Here is a 22,734-nt window from a genome sequence, read left to right as displayed (position 1 = left end):
CAACTGTGGTAAATATGAAATGGGGCATAGTGCGTCACATAGTACAGCACAACAGATCCGCAATCAGGAACTATCATGAATCACAGTCCGCTCTGTCTATCCGGTAGACTTACATTGCTAGTACACAGAGGTTGATGCCACTGTAACCGCCAGTTCTGTGAGAAGGTCTGTTAGACGTTCTTCTCTACCTCTTGCATGAGGTTCTTTATTTTGGTTTCACTTTGTCATCTCTTTTCCTTCTCCCAGCTGTCACCTATTTACACTAATTGTCTCCTTTTATATTCCCTCCCATACTGCCTCACTTTGCGGTTTATACTTCTTCCTGGATGAGTTGTTCACTGCTGGAGGCTCCTACTGCTGATTCCTCAGATAAGTCCTTTTCCTTTATTTGTGTTTCCTTACTGGCTTGATTTTAGGTGACCCTGACTCCGTCCGTATTAAGTGCAGGGAGCCGGTGGTCGTGTCCCCTCACTATTATAGGGTTTTCAGGTGTCATACAGTATAAGGTACGTGGGCATGCAATCGTTTACCATAAAGACCTTTGCATGGGCATAGCAGTCAGGGAGAGCTCTAGGGGTTTTATAGGGCTCACCCATATGCTCCTTAGTTTGTGATCAAGCCAGTCGGATGTTTATTTATAAGTTCCAGCTTTCTGCATCACCATCCGTGACAGCCACACACAATTCAGTGCAGGTTTATGCCCAGCACCATATCAGCCATGGTTACCTTAACTGAAAAGTGTTCATCTGCCCATTTTCATGCCAAGGACCTGTTCGTGTCAGGCCTAACTGAATATGATGCGCAGCATTACCCCTTTAATCACACCTGATGCCCCTTGTATGCTGGGCGTTTATTTTCGTACTGCTTTCAGCTGATTTTACCTCAGGTTGAGCATTAGTTTTGCAGCATCTCCTAATATGATGGGAGTGCTATTCCCTAATTTACTCCCTAGCCAAGCCTTGCCCCATGCCCTCACTTCCATGCCGTGGGGTCGCTATCCTAGCCCTCATGTCCCAAGTGGCCCCGCTATGCTAGCCCTCATTCCCAGCCATGGCCTACATTCCTATCTGTGGCCCCCTGTACTGGCCCTCAATCCATACCGTGCCCCGCTGTACTGGTCCTCGTGGTCCCTCTGTACTGTAGGGTTGTTTCGGGTATCAAACTTTTGATACCCAATCGATACTTTTATGCCAGTATCAATTCGGTATCAGGATGTTCATTTTTTCAATACTAGACTCTCCTCTTATGGGCTCTGAAGCTGCCCGCACCACTGCCACCAATGAATGTGCCGCTATTAATTAAAGCAGGAGGTGAGAAGGGAATACACTGCTGCGCCGTCTGAGCTAGTGAGCTCGGGGAACGGCAGCAGCCTCCTCCTCCTGAGTGTCCTCCCCAGAGTCAAGCAGCCAGCATAGCCGGTGCCTGGCCACTGTGCCACCATTGATAATTAACCTTTAATACAAATACAGGAGGCGGGTGCCGGCAGTACTCTCCTCCTGTATCTGCATTAAAGGTTAATTACCATTGGTGGCGCAGTGCCCCCAACCCCCCCCCAGTATTATAACTAATATAATCACTAGTGGCAGTGGCCACAGGGTCCCCTCCCCTCCTCCTCATTGGTGGCAGCTTTTGATCGGAGCCCCAGCAGTGTAATCCTGGGGCTCCAATCGGTAACCATGGCAGCCAGGTTGCTACTGAAGCCCTGGTTGCCATGGTAATCTCCCTGCTGCTGTGTGTACTATGCACAGGGCAGCAGGGAGAGTGTGAGGTCCTATTCACCCTAATAGAGCTCTATAAGGGTGAATAGGACAACTGATGAAAAGATCCAGGTCTAGCCCCTAAGGGGGAAAATACTTATTAAATAAAAAGTAAAAAAACAAAACACCAAAATATCCTATATAATAAAATCTCTATGTAAGTGCGCGTCCGTGCAGATTTTTTCTAAGTGCGCATGCGCGGCGCGCTGGCCAATCGGCACGCACGTACGGACACCGCTTGCAGCGCCCATACATGTGCATCCGGCGGCAGTCTCTGTGAGTGGAGATGAGAGGCCACATCCATCCCTATGTGCCGTCCTCTGTCATCCCGAGCTGCAGGCAGCTAACGCAGGGAAACTTCCCTGCCCCCTTCCTCCCCCTATTATTCTGACTACATCTGTACACTCCGGCCATGACATTAGAGAGAGTTAGGGAGGGGGCTACAGGGAATATATTGTAGAGATAGAGGGGGATATAGGAGGAAATACATTGTACTGTATACATATTACACTCCAACCTCCATCATATTATACTCCAACCCCCATCATTGTACACATATTACACCCCAACCCCCATCATTACACTTCAGCCCTCATTGGAGTGTAATAATGGGGGTAGGAGTGTATAATGATGGGGGTATAATGATGCTGATGGGTCCCTGCGCCACGCATGCCCACTATAACAAACGTCACACAGACGCAGGGCACTCACACAGAGATTTTATGTGATGGGGCTGGAGTGTAATCCCACATAATAAAATCCCTGTGTGAGTGCCCTGTGTCCGTGCCGTTTGTTATACTGGGCATACGTGGCGCGGGGACCTATCAGCACACAGCGCTCCACACGCCGCCCGCACCTGCGCCCAGCTCCGCTGTGACTCCTCCTCCCCCTCCAGCTTCATCTGCAGATGCCTTACACCCCAGGATCCCCATCATTATACACAGTATTACACTCCAACCCCCATCATTACACACATATTACACTCCAACCCCCATCATTACACACATATTACACTCCAATGAGGGCTGTAGTGTAATGATGGGGGTTGGAGTGTAATACATGTGTAATGCTCTCTGCCTGTGATAGCTTCCCTCACTTGCTACTGTGCAGCCATTTCCTGACTTTGGTGGGCGGGGTTAGGGTGAGATAGGAGCGAGTAGGATGCGGCCGCTGCGGGGACTAACATGTGCCCCCTGTGTTGACAGATACCCGGGGTCCAGAATCGGAGGTCCCCATCCCCAGTGCTCCCATCTTTGTCCTCCCAGGCACGTTGGGAGTTCTATGAACTCCAGGATGCAATGCTGCAGCAGGTACAGTGCGTAAGGGTGTCGGTGTAGGATACGTTGTGGCAGGCGGCGGTTGTTGGGCCCAGATCCCGGGGTGTCAGTCAGCAGAGGAAGCCGGAGGGGTAGGAGGAGGCACGGTGGAGCTGGGCACAGCAGCGGGCTGATGCACAGGGGTGGGCGGTGCGTGCGGAGTGCCGTGTGTTGATTGGCCGCCGCGCATGCGCACTTAACTAATCGTCATACACGCACGTTCGCACACAGGGACTTTATTATAGAGGATATATATCTACTATAATAAAAGCCCTGTGTGCATGCTCACGGCTGCGTGTGTGGCGATAATTGAACTGTGCACGTGCTGCCCAATCACCACCGCCCCACACGCAACCGCGCCGCCCACACCAGCACGCACGGCGCACCGACCAATCATCACACGACGCTCCGCACCTGCGAGCCGGCCAGGCAAATCGCCGCCGCTCGCAGGTTATGGTGTGCTCTCCACGTCGGAGTGCCGCCATTAGGCCTCTTTCACACGGGCGTTGCGGGAAAATGTGCGGGTGCGTTGCGGGAACACCCGCGATTTTTGTAATGCGTTTTGCACTCGCGTGAGAAAAATCGCGCGTGTTTGGTACCCAAACCCGAACTTCTTCACAGAAGTTCAGGCTTGGGATCGGTGTTCTGTATATTGTATTAATTTCCCTTATAACATGGTTATAAGGGAAAATAATAGCATTCTGAATACAGAATGCATAGTAAAACATCGCTGGAGGAGTTAAAAAAAAAATATATATATTTTTAACTCACCTAAGTCCACTTGTTCGCGGCCCGGCATCTCCTTCTGGCTTCATCTGATCTCTGTGCAGCAACAGGACCTGTGGTGACGTCATTCCGGTCATCACATGGTACGTCACGTGATCTTTTACCATGGTGATTCACCATGGTAAAAGATCATGTGACGTACCATGTGATGACCGGAGTGACGTCATCAAAGGTCCTTGACCTATAGTTAATGCTCACCACAGGTCCTATTCAGTAAAGGGGACAGAAGCAGATGCCGGCATCACGAACAAGTGGACTAAGGTGAGTTAAATGATTTTCAATTTTTTTTTTAACCCCTCCAGCGCTGTTTTACTATGCATTCTGTATTCAGAATGCTATTATTTTCCCTTATAACCATGTTATAAGGGAAAATAATAATGATCGGGTCTCCATCCCGATCGTCTCCTAGCAACCATGCGTGAAAATCGCACCGCATCCGCACTTGCTTGCGATTTTCACGCAACCCCATTCATTTCTATGGGGCTTGCGTTACGTGAAAAACGCACAAAGAGGAGCATGCTGTGATTTTCACGCAACGCACAAGTGATGCGTGAAAATCACCGCTCATGTGAACAGCCCCATAGAAATGAATGGGTCAGGATTCCGTGCGGATGCTGTGCGTTCACCTCCCGCAACGCATCCGCGCGGAAAACTCGCTCGTGTGAAAGGGGCCTTACTGTTCGTGCATCACACAGCCGCACAGTCCCAGCACTCTCAGCCACAGACAGCAGTCTCAGCCATCAGTCAGTGCCACCAGCCACAGCCTCCAGTCACAGTACCAGCAGTCTCAGCCATCAGTCACAGGCACCAGTCACAGTGCCAGCAGTCTCAGCCACCAGTCACAGTGCCAGCAGTCTCAGCCACCAGTCAGTGCCAGCCGTCTCAGCCACAGTGCCAGCAGTCTCAGCCACCAGTCAGTGCCAGCTGTTTCAGCCATCAGTCAGAGGCCACCAGCAACATCATCAGTCTCAGCCATCAGTCAGTGCCACAGCAACCAGTAACAGTGCCAGCAGTCTCAGCCACCAGTCAGTGCCAGCTGTCTCAGCCATCAGTCAGTGCCACCAGTCACAGTGCCAGCAGTCTCAGCCACCAGTTAGTGCCAGCAGTCTGTCACCAGTTAGTGCCAGCAGTCTCAGCCACCAGTTAATGCTAGCAGTCTCAGCCACCAGTCGCTGCTAGCAGTCTCAGCCACCAGTCGCTGCTAGCAGTCTCAGCCACCAGTCGCTGCTAGCAGTCTCAGCCACCAGTCGCTGCTAGCAGTCTCAGCCACCAGTTGCTGCCAGCAGTCTTAGCACCACATGTCAGTGCCAGCCGTCTCAGCCACCAGTCAGTGCAATTAAGGCCTCTTTCACACGACCGTATGGCTTTTTCAGTATTTTGCGGTCCTTTTTTCACGGATCTGTTGTTCCATTTTTTTTGTTTCCGTTGCGTTTCTGTTCCGTTTTTCCGTATGGCATATACAGTATACAGTAATTACATAGAAAAAATTGGGCTGGGCATAACATTTTCAATGCATGGTTCCGCAAAAACGGAACGGATACGGAACACATACAAAGTACATTCCGTATGTGTTCAGTTTTTTTTGCGGACCCATTGACTTGAATGGAACCACGGAACGTGATTTGCGGGCAATAATAGGACATGTTCTATGTTTCAACACAACGGAAAAATGGAAATACAGAATGCATACGGAGTACATTCAGTTTTTTTTGCGGAACCATTGGACTGAATGACCGTATACAGAACGAAAAAAACGGCCCGCAAATGGAAAAAAAAAACGGTTGTGTGAAAGAGGCCTAATATAGACTGTTCCTACTGTTCTAGCGCCCGTTATTGTAACGGGCTTAATGTCTAGTAAAGTTTAAATCGCCTCTTTCTCAATTTTAAATATAAAATATATAAACATATTACATATCGGTGAACGCCATAACAGAAAAAAATAAATAAAAAACACATGATTAGCAATATTTTTTTGTCACCTTGTTCCCCCCCAAAAAATAAGATAGGACTCTTCAATTATGGGCCGGACGTTCCATAAAATGCTGAATGCATGCGTTGTTTTTTTTTCCGTGTGGTATCGAATGGTATTGAGTATCGCAATACTTTTTTATGGTATCGAAACTGAATCAAAATTTTGGTATCGAAACAACCCTACTGTACCGGTCCTCATTCTCCGCCGTGTCTCCCTGTACCGGCCCTCATTCTCCGCCGTGTCTCCCTGTACCGGCCCTCATTCCCCACCATGGCCCCCTGTACCGGCCCTCATTCCCTGCCGTGGCCCCCTGTACTGGCCCTCATTCCCCGCTGTGGGCCCCCTGTACCGGTCCTCATTCCCCGCCGTGGCCCCCTGTACCACTCCTCATTCCCCGCAGTGGCCCCCTGTACCGGTTCTCAATCCCCGCCGTGGCCCCCTGTACCACTCCTCATTCCCCGCCGTGGCCCCCTGTACCGGCCTTCATTTGTGGGCTCCTTTACCAGCCCTCATTCCCCCCCGTACCGACCCTCAATTCCCCGCCGTGGCCCCCTGTACTGGCCCTCATTTGTGCATCCCTTTACCAGCCCTCATTCCCTGCCGTGGCCCCCTGTACCGGCCCTCATTCCCCGCTGTGGCCCCCTGTACTACTCCTCATTCTCTGCCGTGGCTCCCTGTATCGGCCCTCATTCCCCGCCATGGCCCCCTGTACCACTCCTCATTCCCCGCCATGGCCCCCTGTACCGGCCCCCATTCCCCGCCGTGGCCCCCTGTACTGGCCCTCATTCCCCGCCGTGGCCCCCTGTACTACTCCTCATTCTCTGCCGTGGCTCCCTGTACCGGCCCTCATTCCCCGCCGTGGCACCCCGTACCGGCCCTCATTCTCCGCCGTGTCTCCCTGTACCGGCCCTCATTCCCCACCATGGCCCCCTGTACCGGCCCTCATTCCCTGCCGTGGCCCCCTGTACTGGCCCTCATTCCCCGCTGTGGGCCCCCTGTACCGGTCCTCATTCCCCGCCGTGGCCCCCTGTACCACTCCTCATTCCCCGCAGTGGCCCCCTGTACCGGTTCTCAATCCCCGCCGTGGCCCCCTGTACCACTCCTCATTCCCCGCCGTGGCCCCCTGTACCGGCCTTCATTTGTGGGCTCCTTTACCAGCCCTCATTCCCCCCCGTACCGACCCTCAATTCCCCGCCGTGGCCCCCTGTACTGGCCCTCATTTGTGCATCCCTTTACCAGCCCTCATTCCCCGCCGTGGCCCCCTGTACCGGCCCTCATTCCCCGCTGTGGCCCCCTGTACTACTCCTCATTCTCTGCCGTGGCTCCCTGTATCGGCCCTCATTCCCCGCCATGGCCCCCTGTACCACTCCTCATTCCCCGCCATGGCCCCCTGTACCGGCCCCCATTCCCCGCCGTGGCCCCCTGTACTGGCCCTCATTCCCCGCCGTGGCCCCCTGTACTACTCCTCATTCTCTGCCGTGGCTCCCTGTACCGGCCCTCATTCCCCGCCATGGCCCCCTGTACCACTCCTCATTCCCCGCCGTGGCCCCCTGTACCAGCTCTCATTTCCCACCGTGGCCCCCTGTACCGGCCCCCATTCCCCGCCGTGGCCCCCTGTACCGGCCCTCATTCCCCGCCGTGGCCCCCTGTACTACTCCTCATTCTCTGCCGTGGCTCCCTGTACCGGCCCTCATTCCCCGCCATGGCCCCCTGTACCACTCCTCATTCTCCGCCGTGGCCCCCTGTACCGGCCCTCATTCTTCGCCGTGGCCCCCTGTACCAGCTCTCATTTCCCACCGTGGCCCCCTGTACCGACCCTCATTCCCCGCAGTGGCCCCCTGTACCGGTTCTCAATCCCCGCCGTGGCCCCCTGTACCACTCCTCATTCCCCGCCGTGGCCCCCTGTACCGGCCTTCATTTGTGGGCCCCTTTACCAGCCCTCATTCCCCCCGTGGCCCCCGTACCGACCCTCAATTCCCCACCGTGGCCCCCTGTACCGGGCCCTCATTTGTGGGTCCCTTTACCAGCCCTCATTCCCCGCCGTGGCCCCCTGTACCGGCCCTCATTCCCCGCTGTGGCCCCCTGTACTACTCCGTGGCCCCCTGTACTACTCCTCATTCTCTGCCGTGGCTCCCTGTAGCGGCCCTCATTCCCCGCCATGGCCCCCTGTACCACTCCTCATTCCCTGCCGTGGCCCCCTGTACCGGCCCTCATTTGTGGGCCCCTTTACCAGCCCTCATTCCTCGCCGTGGCCCCCTGTACCGGTTCTCAATCCCCGCCGTGGCCCCCTGTACCACTTCTCATTCCGTACCGTGGCCCCCTGTACCGGCCCTCATTTGTGGGCCCCTTTACCAGTCCTCATCCCCCCGTGGCCCCCTGTACCGACCCTCAATTCCCCGCCGTGGCCCCCTGTACCGACCCTCAATTCCCCACCGTGGCCCCCTGTACCGGCCCTCATTTGTGGGCCCTTGTACCACTCCTCATTCCCCGCGGTGGCCCCCTGTACCACTCCTCATTCCCCACCGTGGCCCCCTGTACCGGTTCTCATTCCCGGCCCCCTGTACCGGCCCTCATTCCCCGCCGTGGCCCCCTGTACCGGTTCTCATTCCCCACCGTGGCCCCCTGTACCACTCCTCATTCTTCGCCGTGGCCCCCTGTACCAGCCCTCATTCCCCCTGTGGCCCCCTGTACCGACCCTCAATTCCTCGCCATGGCTCCCTGTATCGGCCCTCATTTGTGGGCCCCTTTACCACTCCTCATTCTCCGCCGTGGCCCCCTGTACCGGCCCTCATTCCCCGCCGTGGCCCCCTGTACCGACCCTCATTCCCCCCGTGGCCCCTTGTACCGACCCTCAATTCCCCGTCGTGGCCCCCTGTACCGGCCCTCATTTGTGGCCCCCGTACCACTCCTCATTCCCCGCCGTGGCCCCCTGTACCGGCCCTTATTCCCCGCTGTGGCCCCCTGTACCGGCCCTCATTTTTGGCCCCCTGTACCACTCCTCATTCCCCACCGTGGCCCCCTGTACCGGCCCTTATTCCCCGCCGTGGCCCCCTGTACCGGCCCTCATTCCCCACCGTGGCCCCCTGTACCACTCCTCATTCCCCGCCGTGGCCACCTGTACCACTCCTCATTCCCCGCCGTGGCCCCCTGTTCCAGCCCTTATTCCCCACCGTGGCCCCCTGTACTACTCCTCATTCCCCGCCGTGGCCCCCTGTACCACTCCTCATTCCTCGCCGTGGCCCCCTGTAAAGGCCCTCATTCCCCGCCGTGGCACCCCGTACCGGCCCTCATTCCCTGCCGTGGCCCCCTGTATCGGCCCTCATTCCCCGCCGTGGCCCCCTGTACCGGCCCTTATTCCCCGCCGTGGCCACCTGTACCGCTCTTCATTCCCCACCGTGGCCCCCTGTACCACTCCTCATTCCCCGCCGTGGCCCCCTGTACCACTCCTCATTCCCCGCCGTGGCCCCCTGTACCACTCCTCATTCCCCGCCGTGGCCCCCTGTACCACTCCTCATTCCTCGCCGTGGCCCCCTGTAAAGGCCCTCATTCCCCGCCGTGGCCCCCTGTACTACTCCTCATTCTCTGCCGTGGCTCCCTGTACCGGCCCTCATTCCCCGCCGTGGCACCCCGTACCGGCCCTCATTCTCCGCCGTGTCTCCCTGTACCGGCCCTCATTCCCCACCATGGCCCCCTGTACCGGCCCTCATTCCCTGCCGTGGCCCCCTGTACTGGCCCTCATTCCCCGCTGTGGGCCCCCTGTACCGGTCCTCATTCCCCGCCGTGGCCCCCTGTACCACTCCTCATTCCCCGCAGTGGCCCCCTGTACCGGTTCTCAATCCCCGCCGTGGCCCCCTGTACCACTCCTCATTCCCCGCCGTGGCCCCCTGTACCGGCCTTCATTTGTGGGCTCCTTTACCAGCCCTCATTCCCCCCCGTACCGACCCTCAATTCCCCGCCGTGGCCCCCTGTACTGGCCCTCATTTGTGCATCCCTTTACCAGCCCTCATTCCCCGCCGTGGCCCCCTGTACCGGCCCTCATTCCCCGCTGTGGCCCCCTGTACTACTCCTCATTCTCTGCCGTGGCTCCCTGTATCGGCCCTCATTCCCCGCCATGGCCCCCTGTACCACTCCTCATTCCCCGCCATGGCCCCCTGTACCGGCCCCCATTCCCCGCCGTGGCCCCCTGTACTGGCCCTCATTCCCCGCCGTGGCCCCCTGTACTACTCCTCATTCTCTGCCGTGGCTCCCTGTAACGGCCCTCATTCCCCGCCATGGCCCCCTGTACCACTCCTCATTCCCCGCCGTGGCCCCCTGTACCAGCTCTCATTTCCCACCGTGGCCCCCTGTACCGGCCCCCATTCCCCGCCGTGGCCCCCTGTACCGGCCCTCATTCCCCGCCGTGGCCCCCTGTACTACTCCTCATTCTCTGCCGTGGCTCCCTGTACCGGCCCTCATTCCCCGCCATGGCCCCCTGTACCACTCCTCATTCCCCGCCGTGGCCCCCTGTACCGGCCCTCATTCTTCGCCGTGGCCCCCTGTACCAGCTCTCATTTCCCACCGTGGCCCCCTGTACCGACCCTCATTCTCCGCAGTGGCCCCCTGTACCGGTTCTCAATCCCCGCCGTGGCCCCCTGTACCGGCCTTCATTTGTGGGCCCCTTTACCAGCCCTCATTCCCCCCGTGGCCCCCGTACCGACCCTCAATTCCCCACCGTGGCCCCCTGTACCGGGCCCTCATTTGTGGGTCCCTTTACCAGCCCTCATTCCCCGCCGTGGCCCCCTGTACCGGCCCTCATTCCCCGCTGTGGCCCCCTGTACTACTCCGTGGCCCCCTGTACTACTCCTCATTCTCTGCCGTGGCTCCCTGTAGCGGCCCTCATTCCCCGCCATGGCCCCCTGTACCACTCCTCATTCCCTGCCGTGGCCCCCTGTACCGGCCCTCATTTGTGGGCCCCTTTACCAGCCCTCATTCCTCGCCGTGGCCCCCTGTACCGGTTCTCAATCCCCGCCGTGGCCCCCTGTACCACTTCTCATTCCGTACCGTGGCCCCCTGTACCGGCCCTCATTTGTGGGCCCCTTTACCAGTCCTCATCCCCCCGTGGCCCCCTGTACCGACCCTCAATTCCCCGCCGTGGCCCCCTGTACCAACCCTCAATTCCCCACCGTGGCCCCCTGTACCGGCCCTCATTTGTGGGCCCTTGTACCACTCCTCATTCCCCGCGGTGGCCCCCTGTACCACTCCTCATTCCCCACCGTGGCCCCCTGTACCGGTTCTCATTCCCGGCCCCCTGTACCGGCCCTCATTCCCCGCCGTGGCCCCCTGTACCGGTTCTCATTCCCCACCGTGGCCCCCTGTACCACTCCTCATTCTTCGCCGTGGCCCCCTGTACCAGCCCTCATTCCCCCTGTGGCCCCCTGTACCGACCCTCAATTCCTCGCCATGGCTCCCTGTATCGGCCCTCATTTGTGGGCCCCTTTACCACTCCTCATTCTCCGCCGTGGCCCCCTGTACCGGCCCTCATTCCCCGCCGTGGCCCCCTGTACCGACCCTCATTCCCCCCGTGGCCCCTTGTACCGACCCTCAATTCCCCGTCGTGGCCCCCTGTACCGGCCCTCATTTGTGGCCCCCGTACCACTCCTCATTCCCCGCCGTGGCCCCCTGTACCGGCCCTTATTCCCCGCTGTGGCCCCCTGTACCGCCCCTCATTTTTGGCCCCCTGTACCACTCCTCATTCCCCACCGTGGCCCCCTGTACCGGCCCTTATTCCCCGCCGTGGCCCCCTGTACCGGCCCTCATTCCCCACCGTGGCCCCCTGTACCACTCCTCATTCCCCGCCGTGGCCACCTGTACCACTCCTCATTCCCCGCCGTGGCCCCCTGTTCCAGGCCTTATTCCCCACCGTGGCCCCCTGTACTACTCCTCATTCCCCGCCGTGGCCCCCTGTACCACTCCTCATTCCTCGCCGTGGCCCCCTGTAAAGGCCCTCATTCCCCGCCGTGGCACCCCGTACCGGCCCTCATTCCCTGCCGTGGCCCCCTGTATCGGCCCTCATTCCCCGCCGTGGCCCCCTGTACCGGCCCTTATTTCCCGCCGTGGCCACCTGTACCGCTCTTCATTCCCCACCGTGGCCCCCTGTACCACTCCTCATTCCCCGCCGTGGCCCCCTGTACCACTCCTCATTCCCCGCCGTGGCCCCCTGTACCACTCCTCATTCCCCGCCGTGGCCCCCTGTACCACTCCTCATTCCTCGCGGTGGCCCCCTGTAAAGGCCCTCATTCCCCGCCGTGGCACCCCGTACCGGCCCTCATTCCCTGCCGTGGCCCCCTGTAAAGGCCCTCATTCCCCGCCGTGGCACCCCGTACCGGCCCTCATTCCCTGCCGTGGCCCCCTGTAAAGGCCCTCATTCCCCGCCGTGGCACCCCGTACCGGCCCTCATTCCCTGCCGTGGCCCCCTGTACCGGCCCTCATTCCCCGCCGTGGCCCCCTGTACCGGCCCTCATTCCCTGCTGTGGCCCCCTGTAAAGGCCCTCATTCCCCGCCCCGTCGTTTGTCAGCACTCCTCTGCAGTTCGGCTATATCTGAGGGAAGTGTTCGCAGTGACAGGAAATGTGCGAGCGAGTAGGAAGGGGAGGGCTGCGGCGCCGCGCACACAACAGCCCTGCTGAGACCTCAATGAAACCCAACGTGACCGAGTCAGGAGAATGGACAGGCCCCGCCGGCTCCTGCTGGATGTAGGTACACTATAGCGGTGCAGGGGCCCCTCAGCACGAGGAGCTCGGCACGGCTACAGCGCCTTCTCCTTCCTGTGTGACGGTGTATGCTGCGGTGCCTCTACTTCCCGGTGAGAGCGGTACACCGTGCAGCTGCATCATGTGATCGGCCGTCACGTGACCGCGGTCTCTGGGCTCTTTTCCCTCTGTATACAACCATCTCTTCCTTACGTGTATTGTAAGAGCGGTTTCTCCCGTCAGGCGGCGCTGTCTGCCACTGTATAACGCGGCCATTGGCTTTCAATTCATTATACTGTATGGTTTCTGTGTAAAGGGTTAAATGCTGATCCTCAGGATAGATCAGTGGTGTCTGGTTGGTGAGGGTCCCGCTCCTGGCACCACCATCAGCTGAAGGAAGAGGCTGCGATGTACCAGTCAGTGCCACAGCTTACCCTGGGCCAGTGACATCACGTTTATCGGTCACCAGGGGCGCAGCTAAAGGTTCATGGGCACTGGTGCAAGCCTTCCTCAGGATAGGCCATCAATATCAGATCTACGGGGGTCTGACTCCTGGCACCATCGCCGATCAGCTGCTTGAAGAGAAAGCGGCGCTCATACAAGCTCGGCCTTCTCTGCTCTGTTTATCTGCTTGCCGCAGCAACTGCAGTGGTGAGCGATGTAATTACAAGTATGGCGTCCCCATTCACTTCTATGGGACGGCTCTGTGTTAAAGTGAATACTACAGAGGTGAATGAGGACGCCATACTTGTAATTACACTGCGGCGAGCAGGTAAACAGAGCAGAGAAGGCAGCGCTTGTAGGAGCGCCGCTTTCTCTTCAAGCAGCTGACAGGCGGGGGTGCCAGGAGTCAGACCCCGCCGATCTGATATTGATGATCTATCAGGTCATCAATAGTAAAAAGTGGACAACCTGTTTAAAGACCTACTTGGAAAACATTATACACAGCTCTACAAATCACGCAGAATACAGCACCACATACTATACTTATGGCCAATGACGTCTCCTCTGATGTAGATGTTCTTTCCTCATCTTCTCCCTTCAGACCAGACCACCATGATGATTTCTTTCAGCCATCTCTTCTCTGTGCAGAGTTTAACAAACAGACATCTTAGTTCCCTACTTTTCCGCCATCCAAATACTGTGCTCATTGTACTCCCCCAATACTGTACTGCAGAAACAGTCCTCCTGAAAATACTGGTACCACACAGATAGTGCCCCCTTCAGCAATTACTGGCACACAGTGCCCTAAAAATTACTGCACCCAGCAAATAGTGTCCAACACTAATAGTATAAATGTCCCCCAAAAAGAATTGTGCTAAGCTGATACCCCACAGTAATAGTGCTCCCCAAAGTCCCACCAATAGTAATAATTATCTGCCAGAGTGCATAACAATGCCCCCATTGTGCCCATACTAGTAATAATGTCCCCCATAGCCACCTACTACTAATACTTCTCTTTATAGTGTGTGCCAATAGAAAAATACCCCCTCATGTGCTCCAGTACAAAAACTACCCCCTTATAATGTGCGTCAGTGCAAATACCCCCTTATAATGTACCCCAGTGCAAAAAAATACCCCTTATATTGTGCTCAAGTAAAAAAAAAAAAAAAACACCCTTACCTTTCAGATCAGATGCCCATAACAAACCTCTGATGAGACCCCCTATCTCAGACCTCAGATCAGACCACTTTTAGACCTTTATTTCAGACCCTAGTTTCAAACCTCAGATTGGACCTCTATTAGACCTCCCTGTCAGAAACCCCCCCCCATCTCAGATCAGACCCCCATTATACCTCTCAGACCCCCCATGTATCAGACCTCAGATCAAACTCCCAATAGACCTCCATGTCAGCCCCCCCCCCCGATATCAGACCTCAGATTAGACCTCCAGACCTCAGACCAGACTCCCATTAGACCTCTCAGACCTCCATCTGTCCTCTCCATCCCCCCATATTAGACTTTAAAATAAATAAATAACTTACCTCTCCTGCTCTGCCAGCACTCTCCAGGTCCTGCGGCTCCCCGTCTCTCTTCTGTTCTCGGGGCCCGCACTGCACAGTCACCTGACTGCCTGCAGTGTCAGGTCATAGTGCGCTCTGTATGTCTTGACGCTGCAGGCAGCCAGGACACAGCAGTGAAGTCCCTGAGACGAGCAAGCAGGGAGGAGAGGTGAGTACAGAGCTCACAGCGCTTCGCTCCTCCTGTATACTGGTGATCACTTCCATAATGGAAGCGCTCACTAGTATCCCCTTTTTATTTTTATTTTTTTATTTAACATCTTTATTCCTTATACAAAGCAGTACACAAAATGCAATTAGAAATTAGTATACATTTTTCAACCCCTTTTTTTTCTTTTTCACCCCATCTCCTTTCCCCCCCTTTACCCCCCACCCCCCGCAGCATATGAGCATATGATACGTGCACCCCCGCCTCCCCCCCCCCCCCCCCTCTTGAAGAAAATAAGGAGAAGGGAGGAGAGAAGAGGGGGCAGAGGGAAAAAAAAAAAAAGTATGCACTGCATCTTATAAAGGGAAAAGTACAGTGCCACTGGCAAGGGGCGTCCTGTGGGCCCCCCTGGCTTAAGGGCCTGGTCGCAACTGTGACCCCTGTAGCTATGCCAGTGGCACAGTATTCAAGTGAATGTGGCTGAGCTGCAATACCAAGCACAGCCGCAATCCTGAGGACGGCACTGTGTATGGTGAGCTGTGAGGAGGCCATGGCGCTCATCGACAACCACAGTATTTCAAATTCAGTACCCTAGTGAGGTAAATTGGGCAGGGAACATGAAGACAGGGGATCACATGACCCTGGGCAGACCTACCCACAGTGCTTTGCACTTTATGGTGACAGATGCCACTGTATGGCATCCGTTTAATGTATACGTTTTTTTGTATATGTCCGACAAGATGGCAAAATTGTGATATGAACCTACCCTAAGGCCCCTTTCACACGGGCGAGTATTCCCGCCGGATGCGATGCGTGAGTTGAACGCATTGCACCCGCACTGAATCCTGACCCATTCATTTCTATGGGGCTGTGCACACGAGCGGTGATTTTCACGCATCACTTGTGCGTTGCGTGAAAATCGCAGCATGCTCCTCTTTGTGCGTTTTTCACGTAACGCAGGCCCCATAGAAATCAATGGGGTTGCGTGAAAATCGCAAGCATCCGCAAGCAAGTGCGGATGCTGTGCGATTTTCACGCATGGTTGCTAGGAGACGATCGGGATGGGGACCCGATCATTATTATTTTCCCTTATAACATGGTTATAAGGGAAAATAATAGCATTCCTAATACAGAATGCATAGTAAAATAGCGCTGCAGGGGTTAAAAAAATAAAAATTAAACTCTCCTTAATCCACTTGCTCGCGCAGCCGGCATCTCTTCCGTCTTCTTTTTTTGCTGTGTGCAGGAAAAGGACCTGTGGTGACGCCACTCCGGTCATCACATGGTCCGTCACATGATCTTTTACCATGGTGATGGATCATGTGATGACCGGAGTGACGTCACCACAGGTCCTTTACCTATAATGAATGCTCACCACAGGTCCTGTTCAGCAAAGGAGACAGAAGGAGATGCCGGCATTGCGATCAAGTGGACTAAGGTGAGTTAAATATATATATTTTTTTTAATTTAACCCCTCCAGCGCTATTGTACTATGCATTCTGTATTCAGAATGCTCTTATTTTCCCTTATAACCATGTTATAAGGGGAAATAATACAATCCACAGAACACCGATCCCAAGCCCGAACTTCTGTGAAGAAGTTCTGGTTTGGGTACCAAACATGCGCGATTTTTCTCACGCGAGTGCAAAACGCATTACAATGTTTTGCACTCGAGACGGAAAAATTGCGCATGTTACCGCAACTCACCCGTACCTTTTCCCGCAACGCCCGTGTGAAAGAGGCCTAAGACACACAATGTTATTTCAGGGTGACTTCACATATGACGGAATTTTCTGCCAGAATATCTGCAACGTTAAGGCCGAATGCACACGGCCGTGTTCCGCGGCCGAGAGCGGTCCGTGGTATGCCGGGCTGGATTCCTGTTCCGAGCAGCAGCGCACGGCGTCATTGGTTGCTATGACGCCGTGCGCTTCATGTCGCCGCTGCACTACAGTAATACACTATACGAGTGTATTACTGTAGTGCAGCAACGGCATGAAGCGCACGGCATCATAGCAACCAATGACGCCGTGCGCTCCTGCTCGGAACAGGAATCCAGCCCGGCATACCACGGACCGCTCTCGGCCGCGGAACACGGCCGTGTGCATTTGGCCTAAGACTACTTTCACACTAGCGTTCTTGCTATGCATGCTGCGGTTTGCTCTCCGGTATGGGAACGCAACCAAACGGAACAGAATGCATTCTGGTGCACTCCGTTCTGTTCAGTTATGTTTTGTCCCCAGGGACAATAAATCTCAATACTGGAAAATAGAAACGCTAGTGTGAAAGTAGCCTAAGGCTAAGTTCACACGAACGTGTGTGATCCGTGGCCGTATTGCGGTCCGCAAATCGCGTGCCGCAATACACGGCCACAGTTCCGTGTGAATTCCGCATCACGGATGCGGACCTATTCACTTCAATGGGTCCGCAAATCCGGAATCGCGGAACGGCCGCACGGGACGGGACCCCTCGGAAGCACTACGGAGTGCCTCCGTGGGGTTACGTCCTGTACTTCCGTTCCGCTAAAAGATAGAACAAGTCCTATCTTTTTGCGGAACGGCCGGATCGCGGACCCATTAAAGTGAATGGGTCCGCGATCCGATGCGGCTGACCTACGGCCAGAGGTCGTGCATTGCGGCCCGCTATTTACGGGTCACAGCACAGGCACGGGTCACACACGTTCGTGTGAACTCGGCCTAAGGCTCCTTGCAGACGAGCGTGAGCGGAATAGGTCCGGATGCGTTCAGTGAAAAATGTGCGATTTCGAAAGCAAGTCCATTCAGTTTTGTTTGCGATTGCGTTCAGTTGTTCAGTTTTTATCGCACCAGGTGCAATGCGTTTTTTCCCTACGCCTCCACAACGGCAGTAAACATGGAGATTATCCCGCCTTCTCAGGGACAGGAAAACAGCTTTGTGGACCAGCCCATATAAGGCCCCCTCCCTCTTACCTCTCCAGTTGTTTTCCTGTCCCTCAGAAGGTCAGGACTTGCCGGATGGATCAGTCACGCGCCCAGCCTTTTCGGTTTGTTATCCCGGCTCTGGCCGGAGGGCTGAGGCAGGGGATAGGGTCGCGGAACTCTATAAAAGTTCCTCCTTCCCTGTGGTTTAAGCCCAGCGTTGCTGGCCACCCCGGGCTTTGGACCCGCGTCCAATGCGGACCGGGCCTGTTCTGCGAGCCGGGGGAGCGTTCCTGGGCCTGGGAGCGCTCCCCACATCTTCCCCTATGCGCGAGCGCCGGCAGTTAGATTCTATGTGACGTCGGAGGCCGGCGCGTGACGCGAGGGGGGGGCGGGGCATATGTCGTCATCAGTGGGAACCAGGAAGTAAAGAGCGCGGCTGCCGGCGTTCAGATGCAGCTCCTGCGCTCTTCTCCTGAGAAAGATGTCCCAGCAAGCTGACGATTCGCCCAGGCGGCCCACAGATACCTCCAGGCCCTCTAGCCCGGTAAGCCTCCTCCCATTACTAAATAACAGGGTGCCTTATCCTGTATGGGGGTCTCCTTGGTGGTGGTTCTTTACCCTTCTCTTTTTAGAGACTAAGGATAAAACTTTCCTCTCCAATTTTGTGTTTCTCAGGGTAAAGAATCCTCAAAAAAGGATCCGCCTTTGAAGAAAAAATGCTTAATGTGCAAGAAATCGCTGTCTGGTACATACAAGAAATCATTGTGCCAAAAGTGTTGTGACAAGGTTGTGTCAGAGGAGACCCCATCTTTAATTGAAAGTCTGAAAACCATAATCAGAGAAGAAGTGGGTGCAGCTGTAGAAGCTAAGTTATCTACATTGTCTCCCAGACCATCTACCTCAGGAGCCATAGTCTCTAATGTGCAGGACTCTGACCTGGATGAAGGTGAAATTTCCTCTGGGTCTGACTCTGATATTTCAGATCAAGCAGGCGGTAAACCTCTCTGTTCAGTTGAGGAGACGGATTCCCTACTGAAAACCATTAGGGCTACAATAAACCTGGAAGAGCCCAGAGAACCCCTTTCAGTACAGGACCAATTGTTTGCTGGATTAGGGGACAGGAAAAAACGAGTTTTTCCCGTCCACCCTAACATCCGAGCATTAATAAACTCAGAATGGAGAGACCCTGAGAAAAAACAATCCGCCTCTAAGTGGTTAAAGAGAAAATACCCTTTCGCGGAAGAAGATTCTGTGGCCTGAGATAAGACCCCTAAAGTAGATGCCCCAGTAGCAAGAATCTCCAAAAAAACTGCCCTTCCATTTGAAGACCTCGGCCTTCTTAAAGATCCGATGGACAAAAGATGTGAAAGCCTCCTTAAAAAGATGTGGGAATCCTCTACGGCCACTCTAAGACCAGGGATCTCCGCAACTTATACGGCAAGAACCCTGGGCCTTTGGTTGGGACAGTTGGAGGAACATCTAGAGTCAGGCACTCCACGAGAAGACATCCTAGCTTCTATACCTATGCTAAAACAAGCCGCTAATTTTATGGCAGACGCGTCAGCAGACATAGTGAAGCTTTCAGCCAGATCTGCTGCCCTCTCTAAGGCTGCGTTCACACGGGCGAGTATTCCGCGCGGGTGCAATGCGGTAGGTGAACGCATTGCACCCGCACTGAATCCTGACCCATTCATTTCTATGGAGCTGTTCAGATGAGTGGTGATTTTCACGCATCACTTGTGCGTTGCGTGAAAATCGCAGCATGCTCTATATTCTGCGTTTTTCACGCAACGCAGGCCCCATAGAAGTGAATGGGGTTGCGTGAAAATCGCAAGCATCCGCAAGCAAGTGCGGATGCGGTGCGATTTTCACGCATGGTTGCTAGGTGACAGTCTATTCACTATATTATTTTCCCTTATAACATGGTTATAAGGGAAAATAATAGCATTCTGAAAACAGAATGCTTAGTACAAGGTCAATTGAGGGTTAAAAATAATAAAAAAAAAATTAACTCACCTTCTCCTCTTGTTCGCGTAGTTCTCCCGGTCTTTAGTTCTTTAAAAGATAAACTATGGGCTAAAGGACCTTTGGTGACGTCAGATCACATGCTCCAATCACATGGTCCATCACCGCGGTGATGGACCATGTGATTGGAGCATGTGATCTGACGTCACCAAAGGTCCTTTTAGCCCATAGTTTATCTTTTAAAGAACTAAAGACCGGGAGAACTACGCGAACAAGAGGAGAAGGTGAGTTAATTTTTTTTTTTATTATTTTTAACCCTCAATTGACCTTGTACTAAGCATTCTGTTTTCAGAATGCTATTATTTTCCCTTATAACCATGTTATAAGGGAAAATAATAACATCTACACAGCCCCGATCCCAAACCTGAACTTCTGTGAAGAAGTTCGGGTCTGGGTACCACAGTCGGTTTTTTATCACGCGCGTGCAAAACACATTGCACCCGCGCAATAAAAACTGAACATCGGAACGCAATCGCAGTCAAAACTGACTGCAATTGCATTCCTACTCGCGCGGGTTTGCCGCGACACACCGGGACGCATCCGGAACTAATCCGGACACGCTCGTGTGAACGCAGCCTTACTCTGCTAGAAGAGCAGTATGGTTACGCACCTGGTCCGGTGACACAGCCTCCAAAAACAAGCTGTGCACTCTGCCATGTGAGGGAGATAGGGTGTTCGGTACGGCCTTGGACGACATTCTAGAGAAAGTTTCAGATAGAAAAAAGGGCTTTCCTACAGAATCAAAATTTTTCAACAAAGGCGGTCCTTTCGGTCCCAGAAGCGAGGTAGGCCGGACCAAAAAAGAAAGGACACTAGACCAGCCTGGCAGTCCAATAGGGGTAAAGGCAGAGGGTTCCTGTTTAACCCTGACAAATCGGCCCACACCTCTACTCAATGACGCCAAAAGCGTAGTGGGAGGAAGACTGTCCCAATTCTATCCTGCCTGGGTAAATATCCAGGCCTCTCCATGGGTTCTGTCAGTCATAAAGAACGGGTACAGTCTAGAGTTAAAAACCTGCCCACCAGACAGATTTATGGAGAACCCTCGCCCGGGGGAGATAAGCCAACAAACTATGGATCATCAGTTGAGACTTCTGCTGGAGAAAGGGGCCATCATCCCAGTCCCAAAGCAGGAACAGAGGAAAGGGTTTTACTCCCCGATCTTCTTGATAAAGAAACCAAACGGATCGTTCAGATTAATAATAAACCTGAAGATGTTAAACAAATACATCATATACAAAAAGTTCAAGATGGAAACCATAAAGACAGTCATCAGCCTGATCCCAAAAAGCAGCGCCATGGTAACATTAGATTTGGCAGATGCCTACTACCATATACCCATCAGAAAGGAGGATCAGAAATTTCTGAGACTGGCGACATGGTTCAAGGGAGAGCTGTGCCACTTCCAGTTCCGGGTACTTCCGTTCGGTCTCAGCTCAGCCCCAAGGCTTTTCACAAAAGTCATAACAGAAGTATCCAAGTTCTTTCACCTAAAGGAAATTCTATTTTTTCCGTACCTAGACGATTTCCTAATAGCAGCCCCATCATCCTATCAGTTACTCCTGCAGCTCCAGACAATTCGGACCACACTTACCAACCTGGGGTGGATAATCAATACGGAAAAATCCTGTCTCATACCCTCAACTCAGATAAACTTTCTAGGAGTACTGTTGGACTCGGAGAAAATGATCTCTTTTCTTCCTCTACAGAAACAAGATTTCCTGATCACGACAGTGAGAAGATTCCAGAAACAACGCTTGGTCTCTTTCAGAGAGATGATGGTCATCCTGGGTCTAATGACATCCACTATCCCTTCAGTAAAATGGGCACAGTTCCACTCAAGGACCCTCCAATCATTTCTCTTAAGAACCTGGGACAAAAAACAGACATCCTTAAACAAGAAGGTAAAAATACCTCAGGCAGTAAAGACATCCTTGAATTGGTGGGCAGATCGGAAAAATCTTTTGAAAGGAGTACCCTGGAGACCATCAGATCAGGTAGTTATTACTACAGACGCCAGCCAACAAGGATGGGGAGCCCACATGGAAGGGAAACTAGCTCAAGGCCAGTGGGGTCTCGTTCTGCAAAAAGCCTCCTCCAACAAGAGAGAATTGTCCGCGGTTTGGGAAGCCCTGAAAACATTTGCACCCTCCCTCCTGCAGAGGAATGTAAAGATCTTGTCGGACAACTCTACAACAGTGGCATACCTGAACAAACAGGGCGGCACAAGAAGCCTATCGCTAGCCCTGGTGGTGAGAAAAATCTTCAGTTGGGCAGAAAAGAATATTCAGTCCCTTTCAGCAGCACATGTGAGAGGAAAAGAGAATCAGGTGGCGGACTTCCTCAGCCGGGACCAGCTAAACGCAGGAGAGTGGATTCTAAACCCTGTAGGGTATTCAAGCAGATCTGTTCCAGGTGGGGAACGCCGAAGATCGACCTGTTCGCCAGGAGAAAAAACAGACAGGTTCCGAATTTCTTCTCTCTGGCGGTAGAAGATCAACCCTTAAAGGTGGATGCGCTCTGGGTACCCTGGCCACCAATCCTGTTCTATGCATTCCCACCATTCTCCCTCATACAGCGGGTCATAGCAAAGATTTTGGAAGAAAGAGTACGAATCATCCTGATCACTCCATTTTGGCCCCGCAGATCATGGTTTCCGATCCTGAAGATTCTGGCAGGAGAAGAATTCTGGATCCTCCCTCCTCGCCCAGACCTTCTACTTCAGGGTCCGGTTTCTCATCCTCAAGTCGCCCAACTCTGTCTGACGGCCTGGAGGCTGAAAGAAACATCCTGAGGAACAAAGGTTTCTCCAGGAAAGTGATCTCCACCTTACTTCTTAGTAGGAAACCGGTCACCTCGAAAATATATCTGAGGGCCTGGAAATCCTTTCTACTCTTCGGGGAGGATAAATACGACCCATCAGGAGAACCTCAGATGTCCCTCATACTGGACTTTCTCCAAGCAGGGTTGGATAAAGGCCTCGCAGTAAGTACTTTGAAGGTTCAGATAGCAGCCTTGAGTGTATTTATGGACTGTAAACTGGCTAACATGGAAATAATAAAAAGGTTTTTTAAGGCGGCC

General features: G+C 54.1%; 1 protein-coding gene across 1 annotated transcript in view; it reads left to right on the top strand.

Annotated features, from left to right (window-relative positions):
- Positions 1–12,352: 12,352 nt before the first annotated feature.
- TMEM192 (transmembrane protein 192) overlaps positions 12,353–22,734 on the top strand; it is a 94,318-nt gene continuing 83,936 nt past the window's right edge. Inside the window, exon 1 of the mRNA XM_040418636.1 lies at positions 12,353–12,562. Coding sequence (XP_040274570.1) covers positions 12,533–12,562 — 30 coding nt within the window. The 5' untranslated portion in view covers positions 12,353–12,532. The remainder of the gene's footprint in view (positions 12,563–22,734) is intronic.

This window comes from Bufo bufo, chromosome 2, assembly GCF_905171765.1.
Source record: "Bufo bufo chromosome 2, aBufBuf1.1, whole genome shotgun sequence".
Classification (NCBI taxonomy): Eukaryota; Metazoa; Chordata; class Amphibia; order Anura; family Bufonidae; genus Bufo; species Bufo bufo.
This window is presented reverse-complemented; position numbering and strand designations above follow the sequence as displayed.